The following is an 18,314-nucleotide window of genomic DNA, read 5'->3' as shown; positions in this document are numbered from 1 at the left end:
TTAAAAAGCATATGTTTTCGTTTCTTATTAGCTTGTTTCATGTACTTCTCTTGAGCGATTGCAATGGCTTCTTGAACCTCTTTGAGAATATTTTGATAGTCATTGATAAATGCATCTGCTGCTTCCACTCTATGGGTCAATCGTGTGATAGGAATAGGTAAAACCTTCCCATAGATAATCTCAAAGGGTGCTCTTCCAGTTGCAGAATGAGGAGTATTATTATAAGCAAACTACAGGAGATGAATGTATTTGTCCCAAGTCTTTGGTTGACTTCCCGCATAAGCTTTTATCATATCTAGAATATACCTGTTTGTAACCTCAGTTTGTCCATTTGATTATGGATGAAAAGCTGATGAGAAGTCTAACTTAGTGCCTAGATTATGAAATAATGCAGTCCAGAAATTATTGCAAAACTTTGAATAAATCTCGATCAGACACTATAGTCTTTGGCAAACCATGATGAACAAAGATATGCTTGATGAATAAATGTGCATCTTGCTGAGCTGTTAAAGTCTTCTTGCATGGGATTAAATAAGCTTGCTTATTAAAGCGATCTATTATCGTCCAAATCATATCATTTTGGTTCGCTATAGTAGGAAAACCTGTTATGAAATCCATAGATATTTGTTCCCAAGGTTGCGTAGGAATAGGCAAAGGCATAAGCAATCCTGGGGTCTTTCCTTTGTAACTCTTGATCTTTTCACAAGTGATGCATTTGGCTACAAACTTAGCCACATCTTTTCTTATAGTAGGCCAATGAAATTCTCTATCACTTGTAGAGTGGCAGTCACTCCCCTATGTCCCATATATGGTGGTTGGTGCATTTCCTCCATTACAATTTGTCTAAAGGGTCGAGTGATGCATAATTTCTTTTGATAAAAGAGGTATCCATCATTGCATGAATAGTCCAACATAGGATTCCAACTGTTATTTTCTAATTTGTTCCATATATTGGAGAAGTCTGAATCCCCTTGATAAGAATTCTTCATACCTTCAAAAGGCTGGGTCTCTATAGCAGTGATGTGATTAAGACTTGGCTTTCTGCTAAGAGCATCAGCAACTACATTTTCCTTTCCAGGTTGATACTGAATCATGGGTTGAAAACTCTGTATAAATGATGCCCACTTGATGTGTCTATCGGATATTAGTGGCTGAGCCAACAAATGCTTGATACTTTGCTGATCAGTTTTGATAAGAAACTCAGCTCCCATCAAATAATGTTTCCACATTCATAAAGCATGCACAACAACGGTTAATTCTTTATCATATGTACTATAATTGCATTTCGTTGGTTTTAATTTTTGGCTCTCATATGCTATTGGATGTCCATCCTGCATAAGTACAGCTCCAATTCCATATCCACTAGCATCGGTTACAACTACAAAGAATGGTCTAGAGAAATCGGGTAATTGCAACATAGGAGCTTGTTTGAGAGCTTCTTTCAAAGCTGTAAAAGATTTATCTTGACGCTCAGTCCATAAGAAATGCTTAGCTTTTCTAAGAATGTCTGTCAATGGATGTGCAATGTATGCAAAATTCTTGACAAACTTTCTATAAAAGCTACACAATCCCAAGAATGATCTTAATTCATGTATATCTCAGGGTTTAGGCCATGTGACTATGCACTCAATCTTCTTTGGATCTACTTGAATCCCATCAATAGATACAATGTGACCCAAATACTCTATCTGATCTTGAAAGAAGCTGCTCTTTTCAAGATTTATGTACAATTGATTTTCTTTCAAGAGTGAAAAGACTAGCTTCAAATGTTCCTTATGCTCCTCAACATCTTTGCTAAACACCAGAATATCATCGAAAAATACTACCACGATGTTTAAGAAAGATTCGGTTCATCATTCTACTAAAAGTAGCTAGAGCATTAGTTACCCCAAAAGGCATAACTAGGAACTCATAATGTCCCGTTTGAGTTCTCAAAGCAATCTTGTATATATCCTCTTCTACCATACGAACTTGATGATAGCCGAATTTGAGATCTACTTAGTGAAGACCTTGGCCCCTTTCAATTTGTCCAAAAGATCATCAATCCTAGGGATTGGATATTTGTTCTTCACTGTGATTTTGTTTAGTGCACGATAGTCTATGCGCATTTGATAAGTTCCATTTTTCTTTTTGACTAATAAGACAGGTGCTCCATAAGGAGAATTGCTGGGTCTTATCAATCCTTTCTCTATCAATTCCTCCACTTGCTTTTGTATTTCCTTTTGCTCTAGCTGGTTGACTCTATAAGGAGCTTTGCAAGGTGGAGTATTGCCTGGTAGGATTTCTATCCTATGATCTTCAGGTCGAGAACATGGTAGTCCAGGCGGTAAATCCTCTAAGAAACAATCAGAAAATTGAGAAAGAAATTTTTGGTGCATAGGCTTAGTGTTTGGCTGAGTAGTTGTTACCGTATTCACCAAAATAAGATATATCTTCTCACGTTTTCTAATTGCTCTTTTGGCTTGTGTGTGGTTGAGTAAAGGACTGACCTCAGATTTCATTGAGCTTTTCAGACATATTTCTTGTCTGTCCTTCTCAATCCACATCTGGTGTGAATCGTAATCTATCTTAGGATTGTATTGATGCCTCCATGGCATTCCTAAGATAATGTCCACTCCTTGTAGGGGTGCCATTAGAAAGTCTCATGTATCCTTGTAGGGTTTGATTGAGATTTTGAGATTCTTGACTTCTCTAGTACAATTGTACTTTGTTTTGGTAAAAGCAGCTTTAACCTTATAGTTAGATGGGAAAGACTCTAGGTTTAGCTTTGCTAAGGTTCTTTTCGAAATGAAATCAATGAAACCTTTCATCTTTAGAAGAGCATGACAATTATACTTACCTCCCTCTTGCTTGGCTGCTTCGTCGTCAATCATGTGCACTTTCGCCGTCGGGGTCTTCTTTCTTTTAGGACACTTAGTGGCTATGTGTCCCAACTTGTTGCATTTGAAACACCTTATTTCTTTCTTTGGAAAATTCCCACCGTTCGGCTTCGAAGAAGAATCTGTCTTCTGTGGAGCAAAACCCATTTTCGATTTAAAGAAGGACTTTTTCTCAAATCTCTTTTTCTTATCTAAGGGTACATGCCATTCCGGATCTTTTCCTTCTTTTGGGATCCCATTCTTTCTCTCACAATTCATTGTAAGAGAAATTGCAAAGCTCAGTGAGCGAGGATGAAACATGTTAATCTCAGCTCTCAACTTAGACTTTAGACCTGCCACATACTTCCTTTGTTGATCTCGCTCATTAACTTTCTCTAAGGACTATAATTGGATCAATGTTTGCCAAAATCTATCAGTATATGTGGAGATCGTTTCCTTATCGAACTGCCTGAAAGTATCCCACTGTTGTCTAGTTTTTGCTTTGAAATGTGAGGGAAGGAAATCTCTCTTGATGAGCTTTTGAAAAGACCTCCACGATTTTGGTCGTCTTTTACTGTGCTTAGTGATGTTCCACCAAAGTGCAGCACTCTCTACTAAATGATTTGCAGCACATTTAATCTTACTTTTTCAGAGAATTTCTCCCCCAAAAAATAATCATCTAGCTGACTGATCCAAGACAAGACATTGCGTGCTTCTTTCTTTCCATCAAAATTTTGAAATGAGAAATCTTTTCTACTTATCTTACTCTTCTTCCTCGAATTTTGTGCTCTCAGTGTGGCTTTGACTATCCTGATAATAGTATCATCGTCGGAATCATTGTCGGATGCCTCATCGTCAGATGAATGTCTCTTCCTTTTCTTACCATTGATTTTCTTTTCCAATCTCTCCCTATGCTCACGCTCATCGGCCAACTGTGCCTGAAGTGCATCTAACTGCTCTTGGAGCGTGGGTGGTTGTGGTTGATGCGCCATGATAATGCAATAAGTACAAATAAAGCGGAGCGGAGAAAAATAAAGATACTAAGTGTATGAGAATTAAACGGATGAAAAAAAAAGTGCGATTCGAGTGTATGGTAAGAAATGGATGGCGGAAGATACTAAGTGTATGAAATATAAAGCAAAAGAAATCACTTATCTCGCTCTCTAATCGGAGGTGGAAAAACTAGAGTGGGAGATATATGACCGATGATGTCGCTCGTAGTCGTTTATGTGCTCGACTAATCTCCAATTCATTGCTTGGTGATTTGTGGTTCCAATCGCCCTCTTGATTCAAGTGTCTTCAGATTTCACTTTTTTTAAATATGCCTTTACTAGTCGGTGGAGTGGCCTCTCACTTTGGGTGTTGCATGTTGCTAAAATGTTGCCTTTTGAGAGATCCCCTTTAAGGTTCTTTTGTGATCCTTTGATTCCCTTAGGAGGGTTTTAAAACTTCTCTTTTTTTAAAAAAAATAAATAAATAAAATAACAATGAGGCCTTTGAGCCTTATACCCTGCTCAGCTGCACTGCTCAGCTGCACTGTAGATTGCCATCCTCAAAGTCACAGTGCATGCGAGTCATGACGGTGTTCTGGAGTCCGTGATGGCAGAGTTCCCCATGCATCCATGAAGGCTGTCTACTATAGGACTTCGGAGATGATGGCGGCGGCGGCTTGCAAAGACTGTTTCTCCCAAAAATGGTGGCGTAGAGTCTTCCGTTGTCTGCATTAACAGAGGCCCGAGGGCCAGAGGCTACTACTACCGGTGATTGTGGGTATGCAGAGGCAATAGAGGTGGCCTCTATGCAAATAGTTGCACTATGTGTGGACAAAGTTACATACCCACCACAGAGATCCGCAGATGCTGAGGCTATAGTGAGGCATGTGTAGAGGGAGATTCCCAAGACTAAATGTGGCTGCACTTCTTCACTGCTGAATTCGAGGTGCTGCACACTGCATAGACTAAATATTAAAGGCCTTCGTAATTTGTGAAGCCAAGGCAAGGCAGAAACCGGCTACTTGCGAGAGCGACCCGTTGATGACTCATTAGGCTCAGGTGTCGATGCAGTCTAGCACATGGAACGAGATGCAAGCTCAGTCTAATTCCGAGGTACTTCTGCGTTCACAGTGGTAGCTGCTCCAAAGCTAGGCAGAGATACATAGTGTCACATACGGTGACACCACAGCTATTGTAGGCTATGTTGAGTGTGCAGTCTGAGGAAAGGAAACACGCGGCTCGCGAGCAGAGAGAAAGAGAACTTGAATTCAAGGTGCAAAATCAGAGGTGCAACTTCAAGTATTTCCTCCACAAAACTTCTCTTTCCAAGGTGTCTTTTTCTTCTTGAATCCACATGAGGAACCTTCAGACTCTTTTTCTTTTTTTTTCTTCACAAGAGCGTCACCAAAGTTCTGATACCACTGAAACCAAATGTAATTCTTTTCACACAAATTCACCACTTAATCAATTGGAGAAGAAGAACACCATCACATCATGAAAACGACAGCAGAATGGGTATAATCTCCCCCCCTAGATGAGTGGCTCACGCTTCCTCATCTAGAGTATTTATGATATTCCATAAAAGCAGCAAGGAGCCAAAATTATTCCTCTCATCCAAAAATGAGGGATTTGCTTTACATAGCCATCTTAGGGCCCAAAAATGAATTCTGTCCTCCACAAAATTTATTGCTCAAACTTGCAATAATAAAACAAATACAAAATTGGCCCATAGCCATTTATAATGCGCTGTGCGACACCTCGGTCGGTACCCTCGCACTAACCCCAATCCTCGCTATGAGTTCCATCACCTGTACTCAAGCCGCCAATTACATTAGTTATTAACAATCGATTGAGCGAATCACCGAATCAACCGATCCCAACATAACCACGCTCAAAGCACAATAATCAAGCACAACACCAATAACACTAGCGACATCAATAATAACATGGAATCACCCAGAATACTGACCATCTAGCATGGCAAAACACAAGCTAGTCAGGCGTCCCCAACTAACCACACAAAGTATCCACTAGGACCCCCGTCGCGTCCGGTGCGCTCCTATGGAGTACTTTGCCATAGTCACACTCGACTAAAAATAATAATGTCCAAAGCAAGATATATCAGAAATATAATTTTCGTAACAATACCTAATGCAAATTTGCACAACTATGATCATCCATAATGCTAGGAATTTCAAAAAAGGGTTGACCTATATATGATGTGGCTATATACGAATTGGAAAATCCCTACTTGATCTTCATCCAATCTTACCAAATTTTTATGTCATCAAAAGCTTTTTCTAGCTCTACAAATGCCTCCAGTTGCAAATACTTTTTCTAGCTCTACAACTGCCTCCAGTTGCAAAAACTTCCATTTGAGCCAAAATTGTCACTATGCCATGGAAAATTGATCAACTCGGAAACTAAATGAGTGATCCATCCCCAACTTCGTTGAATTCATTTTACAATTTATAGTACTCCAAGCAAAAGAAGTCAACTTCCTAGAACTTGTATGCATGCAAAGGTCAAGTAAAGCATGCAGCATAATCTCTTTAGCATTAGTAAATTGATCTCCATTGTTAAAGAAAAGTTCATTTTTTCTAATCCACTTTCCTCTAAGTACATTATAACTCAATAGTCCAATGAGATTTGTTGCTCAAGACACACCCCACTTGGGTACAAAGCACTAGATCAGACTTCCAAAATATGCATCAACATTTTTCCTATATATCTACTTCACCATTTCCTTAAAAAATTTATCCAAATGATAATTAAAGAACAAGTCCTCAATTGAGGCTAAATCTCATAAGATAGGATGTGAGACACAACTAATAATCCTTTTTTTGTTATCAAGATGCACATGAGCATCCTTAAAATACAACGAAGGCCAATTGATTCTTGCTTCAAAATGTCAACATGCTCATTGAGGACAATAGTACTTTGATACTATTAAGAAACTCTCAAACAAACATTTTTCATGGGTATGCAAAGCAGCTGCACCATTTGGTAAGGAGGTTAGGTTGATTGTTCAAATTTTGACAACAAAGTTACAGTCCAACAAGGTTCTTATGAGGAGTAATACCCAACATGTGGAGTAATTCCATGGCCTGTGGAAGTGTTCCATGTATGAAGATATAAAAATGCTTCTCATGGACACTCACAATTATAAATACACTCAAACGAGAGTATTGAAGGATATACATGTGCATATGAAATTTCCCCATCTTACCTATTCCCAGAATTGTGTTCCCCGACTCCATGGTAACTAAAGACCTAGATCAATAAGTGGCCAAACTATAAGAATCTCTGAGAGGGAAGTCTAGGCAATGCATTTTGTTAAGCTAAAATCACTACAAGATTATATATCACATATATGACACCTTGTTGCCAAAAGAACTAGCCCTAACTTAACAAATTTAAGATAAAGTCTACAGTTGTGATACAAACCTTATTGCGAGCATTCCCCGATCCATTATTGGTTGGAAAAAACAAAGGAGCTCCTAGCTAAGAGGCCGAATAAACCACACTGGACAGTGATTTAATAGGATTTATTAGGGTCAAAGAGCAGCTCACATGGCAAGACACAAGCAATGACCCTCATAAGGGCCCAACATTAGCTAATATTTGTCCCATAGCATGTGAGTTAGCATATCTAACTATGAAGAACCCTTTTGTGACATATCAAAGTGGTGTAGCACCCCTAATATTTGTACCATAGCGTGTGAGTTAACATATCTAACTGTTAAGAGATGCTTGGTACAAAAATTCTTTGGTTATACACTAGTCTCTCTCTCTCTCTCTCTCTCTCTCTCTCTCTCTCTCTCTCTCCATTTTGCATTTTTTGCATTTTGCATTGGTGTGGATGCTCGTTTAGTAGCTCCACCGCCACAACTCTTTTGTACCAGGTTTTTCACAGTCTCATAAACCCATCGGTCTTCTGAAGACTTTAATAAACTTTCTTTCTTTCTCTCTCTCATCATGAATCTTTTGACATTTACCCTAATGGTTGATAAAGATATAAACTTGAGTTAATATATTGAAATTTAACCTAAAGGTTGATAGAGATATGAGCTTTGATATGTCTTTCATGCTCAAAGAAAATAAGGGTGCCCCATAAGGAGAACACAACATATGGTTGATAGAGAGATGAGCTTACCCAATAAAAGTGAGCTTTGGCAATTCTTTATTCCCCAAAGCAAATAAGTATGCACCATAAGGATAGCACATGAGATGCCATCGATGACAAAGGGGTTTAATGTAGCTATGCAACGGCCCATTTTTAGTGAGCCAAAAGAAGTTTGTGGATGTACCACATATAATACCATCAAAATGTAAGGCTTGAAAACTGGCCTTATACTAAATCACGTTTCATCTTTTAACGGGGGTAGGTACGCTCTTGCTCTAGACACCTACCTCACAATTAGGACAGTTACCTTTCTTCTTCACTTTATTTTAGTAGAATAATCAGTTAGACATGATACAAAATATTTCTTAGCAAGTGTCAATAGATAATGAAAGTTGTCTATAACTTGTTGCTACGAGCTGACATAAACCAAGTCGATGTTGCCCACCAAGACTTTCTCCCTAATGAATTGATAATGAACCTGAATGTGCCTAGTTTGCACATGATACATTGGATTCTTGGCCAATTGTGTGCTACTAAGATTGTCACAATAAGTGACAACCTTTGTCTCCACATGGATGCCCAAGTCATCAAGTAGCTTATGCCACCAAGCTACCTCACATGGCATCACCCTTGTATTCTATCTATGTACTCAACAAGGCAACCATTATAGACTGTTTGTTGCTGCTCCAAGTCAAAACAACACATCCAAATGAAAACATAAAACCACTAGTATATCCCCTATCAAAGGTACTAATAGTCCAATTTGCATCTGTGTAACCATACAACTCCATTGATATAGTTTCCTCACAAAATAGCACATAATCAAGTGGAGACTTCACATAGCACCATCTAGATTGGTTTCTGTGGATCCTACATTATCTAACTCTCCAACGAAAAGGTGTAATTCATGATTGGCATTGTGATCGTCATGTAATGAGACTGCCAACTATCTTTGTATACATAGTTGGATTCTTCAACACATCATCTATATGGGCACTCAGCCTGCCGTTATGATCAAATGGCAAAGAAATAGACTCACAACAAGACATTCATACTTAGACAATATGTCCAATGCATACTTCCTCTGTGACATTCATATACCCTTGGCAATCCTAATCAATTCAATGCCAAGAAAGTATCTCGCCCAAATTCTTCATGTCAAATTTCAGCTTAAGAAGCCTCCTCATCTAGACTCCACTCAAATCCATTTGAGTTTGCATCCACATAAGAATATCTAGCTGACTAATCTTCCATACATGGGGGCTCACCAACCTTCTCCTTGCCTTTCCATGATACATGTGAGGTACTCAATGGAGTAACCTCTGCACACAGAGCGTGCACTCCATGGTTTATCAATTGACTTAATGTTAGAGGACTCTCTTGGTTCCATTCAATGACTCTGATTCTTGAGTTGTATTCTTTGCACAACCACCTTCTCTTTTAATTCAACCCCAATTTACTAGTTTGCATATGTATACCAGCCAACACCTGTATCCCTTTTGCTCAAGGAGATAGACCACAAATATGCATTTCATAGCTTGCAGGTCCAATTGATTGCACAACTCTTTCAGAATGTCGATTTGACATAGAAAGTAGATTAACCTTTAAAATCATCATGTTGGATTTTGTATATTGTCTCTATTGCATTTCCTAAGGTCCTTGCATGTAAATAAGCAAATATGTAGTGATTAGAGAAGGTTTGGTCTTCTAAAGAGCCTCCAAGCTTACCCAACAAGGCATTTCATGGAAAATGATAGATATGGGTCGTACCCATGGCAAGTCATCTCCGACTGGTAACAAAATGTGAATGAACATCTCATGCCATGGAACCCAGCACTTAAATGGATGACATGTTTGTCAAGAGGCAACTAACTTAACCACCTGGCTTATGTGAGCTTCTTAATATGAAAGTACCCACGTAGGCTATAGGGACTTTGTACCGCCCTTATCTGCACGCATGCAATAGCGCATAGGTTGCTAGGGTCTCTAGGCCCCGCGTAGGCTGCCAGGGAATCTAGGCCCTCCCACAGTCAAGGTAGACCGCGCTCCACACACCTCTCCCACAGTCGGGGTGGAGCGTGGTACGAGGAACAAACAGATTGGCCTGTTAGATTTCGATTCCCTCATAGTATCGGAGATGGATGCAGCAAAGCTGCGGATCGTGAGGCAGTCGACAAATGCAGATAAGTCTATATGAGTCCATCAGAGGGAAGGTACATGCCCCAGGAGGCCTATCAAACTGGGTTGAGAGCACTCTCGGAGTGAAACAAGGCTACCCCCTCTCATCGACTCTTTTTGGGCTCTATATCGACGAGATCACCTCTTTTGTCGATCGCCTAGGCGAAGAGGGTTCGCTTCCAGCTGACCTGATGGTGCAGATATTGCTGTACGCAAATGACATAGTCCTCATATCATCCTCAACAAAGGGACTGCAGAAACATCTAGAGGCTCTGGAGATGTTCTACAGAGAGAGAGAGACTTCACAGTAAACCTGGAGAAAACCAAGGTTATGATCTTCAACACCTCATGAGCATTGTCCCGTCACCATAGCTTCACATATTGTGACGAGCCCGTGGAGATAGTACAATCTTACATGTCTTTGGGGGGGGTAGTGTTTACCAAACCAAGTTTCACGATGACCCATGCAATTACGACACGACTCACACGAGGACGGGGTACTCTGGCCTGACTAGAGAGGCGATGCTTTCAGGCACAGTTCCAAGACCCTCCGACGAAGGGTTGGCTTTTTGACACGCTAGTGAGACCAATTGCCATGTATGGAGCACATTTCTGGGGGAGTGATATTTCAGCGACAGAGTGGAGGAGATTTGAGAGGCTACATGTGAATATGGGATCCAGGATGATTTAGAGTAAGCCCTCAGTCCCCCATCAAATTATACAAGCAGAGTTCGCCATGACCCCTCTCCAAGTTGATGCCATCTTTCAAATAGTGACGTTCCTCCACAGAGTCTAGGCCTTACCCCATTGGAGATTAGCAAGGTTAGCATTGGAGTCCTCCAGGCGACTAGCAAAGAGCAGTGTTAATAAAGCACGGTATGCACGGGTATCCACATGGTTTGTTAGTCACGGTATTCAGATGGACAGACTCCCCCCTTTCACTACAGCTTGGATGCACCACCTAAGATGATCCCACGAGATGAGATCAACCATATCATACGGTTGGACCTTTCCCAGCTCCATACATCTAGGGCTTGGGGGGAGAGGAGTTCCTCACTAAGGGCCTTAGCACATGGATGGGGCTAGCATGGGTTTAGGATGGGAATCTTTTTGTCATCATTACTCCCATCCTACACCAAGTGGTCTAGGATGGATTTAGAATGGGAGTAGCCACTTTTTCTCCCATCCTAGACTGCCTCTAGACCCTGGCAGCCAGAATGGGTTCCCCTTTTTTAGGGATTCAAAAACATGCAAGGATGATATGTATACTTGTCCCAAAGTGGTCCCCACCTCCTAAACACATGAAATGATGCCATGTGTCCTCTTCGTCCTAAACCCATCCCTATTTCTTTTTTTGTTAGCACATGGTGGGATGGGAATAGGATAGAAATATGCATGGGACCACTTGGGACAACCTTTTCCCATTCCCATCCTATTTCTTCCCATGTGCTAAGCCCCTAAGATCCAATTCTACCATGACCACTTGCTGAGGGTCTAGGAGCATAGTCTTGTCATCAAACCTTAGTATCTCGAGGACAGGAGAGTCTCACATCCATTGAGGATCGCCATCGATCAATTGCGAGTCTCATCACATCAGTTGAGGATTGAGGCAGGGAGAGCTACGGGGATACCCAGAGAGCAGAGGACTTGCACACTATGCCAGATGGAGGAGATTGAGACAGAGGAGCACTTTCTATGTGTCTACCCAGTCTATTATGAGATCCGAGGACGATATCACTGCCTCTTCCACGAGGGGCATGGCTTTGGTCCACTTACATAGTTGATCCATTTTCCCGATCAGGTCTGTGTTGGACTCTATCCGATTGAGATGCGACGACAAAGAGATATACTCGTGCGACAGACCAGAGAGCAGGACAGATTGAGGCCACAAGTCACAAAGACCGACAGAGCACAGACACTTGTTACAAATTTCTATGCATCTGAGTCAGTTGAGGGAGAAGAGCTTGATGAGATGAGAGCATCATGGACTAGTGGTAGGAGTCTCCACCATGATTCTACCAAACGAGAGAAACGCGCTCCACATGTGACACGGAGAGGGCCACACACGATCAAGGTCCGGTCCATCTCAGCCCTCCTCAAAGGTGACTGCCAAAGACAAGGAGTCACACCCTTCGGATACAAAGATCGAGAAGACCACGCCACCACATCGAGAGACAACTTGACAAACATGGATACAAGAGCTTCTAACTAGGAACGTTAGCCCTGAGCACCTAGCACTCTCTTGATATTTTGCTACTTCTACTACTTTATTCACTAGCTTAGCACTTAAGCTTTCAAAAAGAGCCTTCGTGAGCCCTTTGCTTCAGCCCTTGGTGGCTTGTATGAGTTACCTTTTGGCTTTGCATTTGTCTCATAGGCCTGCAAGGCCTCTCGCACAGACGTTAATACATCTCGCTCTCTCTCTCTCTCTCTCTTTCAGATTTTAGCAATGATTTTGTAGATCACTACCACCATTGTTATGCATACCAATGCTTCATCAAAGTACAACTAGATTTTTTAGGGATTAACTTAATTATCCCTTTTTTCAGCCGCCGCCTTCTTTATATTCATGTATGAAGGCTAGGTTAGCTAAAGACAAACTATATGCTTGAGCAGCTCCCAGGACTCAATGAAGAATATTATAATGATGTCAACCCAACTTGGGGATTTTCTCCAACCCAATGGTCCTAAGGGCTCTTCTTCACGCCTCAAGGAAGATGTATTTATCAAGGATTTCAATGTGATTAACTGATATGGCTGGTTTAATCTTGGAAAGAAGTTCATGCTGGGCTTGTGAAACCTGATCTGGGTTATCTTCTGGTTGGACAATAAATTGACCAAGGTAAGAGAGCATGGCTCGGGCCACTTCATTTGGAGCACTAGGCACCCTTCCACTTGTGTCTACAAGAGAAGATGTAATGTTCTACTTCTTCTTGATTTTTGAGGCTCTAAAGAAATGAGAAGCCTTAGCCTCCTTAATTTTCAAAAAGACCTCTCTAGCTAGTATTCTGGCTTGTTAAACATTGTCTAGATTAATCTCAGCTATGGCCTCCTTGGTCTTATACCTAGATGAATCCAGGAACATTCCCAAACTCATCCTCTAAAGATACAACATAGTGCAGTTTCAATCTCATGATAGTCACTCACAAGGTTGAAAACCATAAACTCCATCATGCATTGCAGGGACTAGCTACTATGACATCCCCACTGACATCATCAGCGCCCAACAGTGGGTGTAGACCATAGTATAAAAATATGCTCTCACACATACAAATCCACACACCCACACATACTTGAGCATCCATTTATACAAAGTCTTTGTACTAAGTTTCTGTGCACTAAAGGAGAAGGCTAATCAAAAGGTAGTCCAAAATCTCTTCATTCAAGCTACAACTGCTTGTGAACGTTTTCATTTTAGTCTCTCCCCAACGAGCATCTAAATCTAAATCTAGCTGATAGGGCAACGCACCAGCTATGGCCTCCTTGGCCTTAAGCCAGTCTAGGTGATCCTGCTTAGATGATATGCCCTCTAGCTTCTTAGTAGTCAGTAGTTCTAGCTACACATAGGCAGCTGATTATTTAATCAGATTTGCTTTCTTAACCCCAGGGCCACACCTCTTGATTGCCCTCTGTATACTCTTACACAACTTAGTCCAAGCTAGGGTCTCTTTGCCACCTATGTCCTTGTTTAGCCCCATTATAATCTTTCTCACCAAGGACTTTAAGAGCTCATCCTTAAAAATATATAGCTGAGATTTTATTAATGCATGAGAGCTTGGTGGGAGCTTGGTGACGAGTTTGATTCGAGGCACATAGTCCCAGTTTGTGGAATCTCGACTGGCATATATAAAGTACAATGGCAACCATCTGGTTTCTCAGTTTTTGCTGAATAACAGTCTGCTGTCCTTTCTACTCAACACATACTTTGATTCTCTACCATAGATCACAGTTCATTGGTCTTACAGGGGGAATCAAGACCGATAAATAAAAAACTGTTGGCTTCATCTGTCAATTATATCGACTATAGAGGCGGGAGGATGTACAGCCTCTTACATCATCTGCCACTTCGTTTAACTTTCTAGAATCATAATCCAAGGGTTTTGTTTAAAAATGATTTGGTTTATGGTCGACTTGCTACGAAACCTACATATTATAGCCTAAACAAAATGAGTTTCTTTGCGTCTTGTAGAAAATAATCACTAGGGCATGTGCCACCAATAATAAGAAAGTAGATACCTGATGGTGCCACAGTTTCAGAACATAGTCTGCTGGGTCCAATGCAACTTATATCAAAATGGAAAGGACCAGACAGCACAGTTTCACACTTTTTAAGCAATCCCAACACTGATATTCCCACGCTCCTGAAAGCAATTTTTAAGCAATCCCAACACTCCTATTCTCATGCTCTCGAAAACAATTCAGAAAATGGAGACGACAAGAAAGACCACAGTTTCGTAGCAGCACTTCCAAGAAACTGATAACTTTCTAAAAGTATGGTCCTATACAAGATTTATCAACTGGCTTCATAGTCATAATTATTTCCCTTTGATGGAAAACCCAAATATAGTGCTTTAATTCCAACACACATGTTATTGATTGATAAATGTTGGCATCATTCCTACCAAGGCCACAAAAATTAGCCATCCATGCCTCGGACAATGGTTTAGGGTGAGAAATTCAGCTAATGAGTAGAATATGTTCATGAAGTGTTGGCAAGCCTCAGCAGCTAGAACCAAAGGATTTCAAGAATGCCAATGCTGCCATTCTATATTTGCAAAATTGTTACAACAGCCAAATATATCAAGGAGCACACAAACCACTAAGTACTACAATGCAATGCTGCACTTGCTGCTCTAATTTCCTTTGTGCCATCCCTTTGTGCAAGCAGGTATTGTCAAAAACTCATCAAACTCCTTGACGTGGACATCGCAGCAGGCCCACTGCACACAATCAGCACTGCACACAATCAAATACAATCCATTGCATGTCCCTAATCCATGCCAGAAAAATTGCAACTGTGCAGTGCAAGTATCTCAATGTGAAACACCAACAAACGAAAGTGTTGTCTGTCAATTCATGAAGACTTCGTTTTTTCTCTATTATAAATTGTGATCCAATGAGCTCCACATCATTGTTCTAGATAAGAATTTATGGAAAAGAAAATTGTGGCTTGTGACCGTGATGAACGCAAGGACCAGAAGCTTGATGAACGCAATTTAGAGTTCAAAAGCTTGTGAAAATTGCTGCAGACTGGGAACTTACCAACAAGAAGATTCACTGAAACTGGATAAAAGTAACTTCTCTACTTGCTGGCTAGTAATGTTAAACACCGAGCTCCTAGAAGACTTCTCCGCATGGCTATTGCATGCAAATACAGACGGGACTGCGCACACACATTAGGAAATGCACACAATGGACTGCGCATATCCTACACCCTTCGCAATTGGTCTCCTCGCCCATTGTCCCCCTTACGCCCCCGCCCTTTCGCTTGCGGGTGCTTCTCAGCAGCAAGGACTCGTAGCCCTCATCAGTGCAGATCATTGCCCCCTCCTTCAACTTCACACACCCCTCAGTCGTACTTGCCACAGGGCATGAATGCAGCTTCAGGTGAGCTCCCTCCCACCACTTCCACAGCCTTCAAGGCCCATAATGGTGCTGGGTACTGTCCCTTTGTGTTTGCCAAGCCCATAGGGCTCCTAAGAGGCCTTTATGCTCCTTGGAAATGCCTTATGGAGTTGTAGGCTTGAGGGTCTGTCTTCCCTCATTGCTCTTTTCTTCCCCACGGGTAATTTTGATCACTTTAGGGAACCTTGTGGTATGCCATGGCTTCCCTCCTGCTTGGAGCACCACTACTATTGTACCGATACACAAATCAGGGGACACTGTAAACAAGGGGAACTACCGCACACTCATGATAGGTCACACATTGGCCAAGATATATGGATCCGTGTTAGAGAGAGAGAGATCAGCCCATACACAGAGGCAAATGGCAGTGGTCATTGGGACAGGCTGGTTTTCGATAGCAGCATTCCACCCTTGACCATATCTTCACCTTACAAGATTGAGGACGCGAGATCTACATCCCAAAAAGTCTATGCTTGCATTGTAGACTTTCGAAAGGCTTTTAACACAGTCCCATGAGCCCGCCTAATCTGGAGACTTCAGGAGATGCAGATACCAAGAGTCATGATCTCGGGTGTGATTGAGCCTATATGAGTCAGTCAGAGGTAGGGTACGCACCCCTCAAATTGGATTGAGAGCACGATCGGAGTGAAGAAAGGATGCCCCCTCTCTCTGATACCCTTTGGGCTCTACATTGATGAGATCAGACTTTCATCGACCGCCTAGGAGGAGAGGGATCCTTGCCTGCAGACTTGACGATACAAATCATGCTATACATGGATGACTTAGCCCTCATCTCCTATTCTGCAGCAGGCCTACAGCGACATCTCGAGGCCCTTGAGGTGTTTTGCAAGGAGAGAGACTTGACAGTCAGCCTTGGCAAGACCAAGGATATGATCTTCAACACCTCACGAGCAGTACTTCATCAACACAGCTTCACATACCAAGGAGAGCAAGTGGAGATAGTACAGTCGTATACCTATCTTAGGGCAGTTTTCACAGAGCCTATCTTCACAATGACACTCACGATGACACGCAGCTCGAGCATGACTCACACAACAACAGGGAACTCTAGCTCGGCTAGAGAGATAGTGCTTCCAGGCACACTTCCAAGACCCCCCGGCCAAGGGATGGCTTTTTGATACACTACTAAGACCAACAGCCATGTATGCAACACCCTTCTGATTTACCAACAGCCGAGTGGCCGAGATTCGAGAGGCTACCAAGATGATTAGGAGTAAGCCATCGATCCCTTACCAGATCATACAGGCAAAGTTCGCTATGACACCAATGCAGATTTGATGCCATCTTACCGACAATGACATATCTACACAGGGTATTTGCCTTGCCTAGATGGCGGCAACCGAGGTTGGGCATTAGAGTCATCTAGGCGGTCAACTGAGAGGGCTGTCAACACAGCCTAGTATGCACGCATCTCCAAATGGTTTTGCACTCGGGGTATTCAAGTGGATCGCCTCCCCCCTTTCAGTACAGTCGACACCCATCCCTCCAGATCCCACAAGATGAGATCAACTATATGATACGGTTGGACCTACTCTAGCTATATATATCACGGACTGGGGGGGGACCACGATGACCACTTCCTGAGAGTATCAGAGAATGGATTGATCACTAGGCCCAAGTATCTGGAGGACAGACGGGTTATCGGACAGATGCGGCTCTCATTTCACCAGCTAAGGATCGAGGTAGGGAGGGCTATAGGCACACCCAGAGAGCAACAGGTTTGTAGGCTATGCACACTAGCAACGGTAGACACTTCCTGTGCATTTGCCCTACCTACTATGAGATCCGAGGACGATACCATTGCTTCTTTCAAGAAGGACACGGGTTCAAACCACTCTCTCGTCTGATCTATTTCCACAACTAGGTGTGTGTTGGCCTCTTTCTGATGGAGATGCGGCGACACAAAGAGACCCTACTACATTAGATCGGACAGCAGGAGGTGACAGTACCATAGGACACTGAGCAAGCACAAAGACTTATATGCCTTCGCATCAGCCCCAACACACATTGGGGTAGAGGAGAAGGAGACAGCTGACATGGGGGCGCAGAGCGGTGCAGCCTGCGACACAGAGGATGACCAGAGCATGCACGATAGAGGTCTATCCCATCATTACTCTACTTAGAGGAGACCAAACGATCCGAGGTATCACCCTTGATATGGCTCATCAGATACAGAGATATCGTAGACCACGCCCCCTACCACAGCGAGAGACGGCTCGACAGCTACAGGTACGCTACATCTTTGCATCTCATCGGAGAGCTACCACGGCCTCCGGATATGTCTTTGGAGCATTCACACTACCTACTTGAGTCTCTTCAGAGTTTTTGAGACTTTGAGATTTTAAACTTAGCTTAGCACTCAGCAAGGGCCTTAGCGAGCCCTTTGCTTTAGCCTATAACGGCTTGTACGAGCTATCCTGTTGATTGTACTTTGTCTCATAGGCACGCGAGACCTCCTAAAGACATTAATACCTGATCATCTATAATGGTCTTCAGAGATGGCCATCATCTAGG

General features: G+C 42.2%; 1 protein-coding gene across 1 annotated transcript in view; it reads right to left on the bottom strand.

The window, feature by feature from the left end:
* Positions 1 to 14,597: 14,597 nt before the first annotated feature.
* The window catches only part of PBS2 (cysteine and histidine-rich domain-containing protein RAR1), a 71,962-nt gene continuing 68,245 nt past the window's right edge, over positions 14,598 to 18,314 (bottom strand). Inside the window, exon 5 of the mRNA XM_087401807.1 lies at positions 14,598 to 15,094. Coding sequence (XP_087257933.1) covers positions 15,008 to 15,094 — 87 coding nt within the window. The 3' untranslated portion in view covers positions 14,598 to 15,007. The remainder of the gene's footprint in view (positions 15,095 to 18,314) is intronic.

This window comes from Dipteris shenzhenensis, chromosome 30, assembly GCF_047967505.1.
Source record: "Dipteris shenzhenensis isolate YYH24624 ecotype China chromosome 30, Dip_SZ_1.0, whole genome shotgun sequence".
Lineage (NCBI taxonomy): Eukaryota > Viridiplantae > Streptophyta > Polypodiopsida > Gleicheniales > Dipteridaceae > Dipteris > Dipteris shenzhenensis.
The sequence above is the reverse complement of the archived record's forward strand: the minus strand, read 5'-3'. Positions and strand labels throughout refer to the sequence as shown.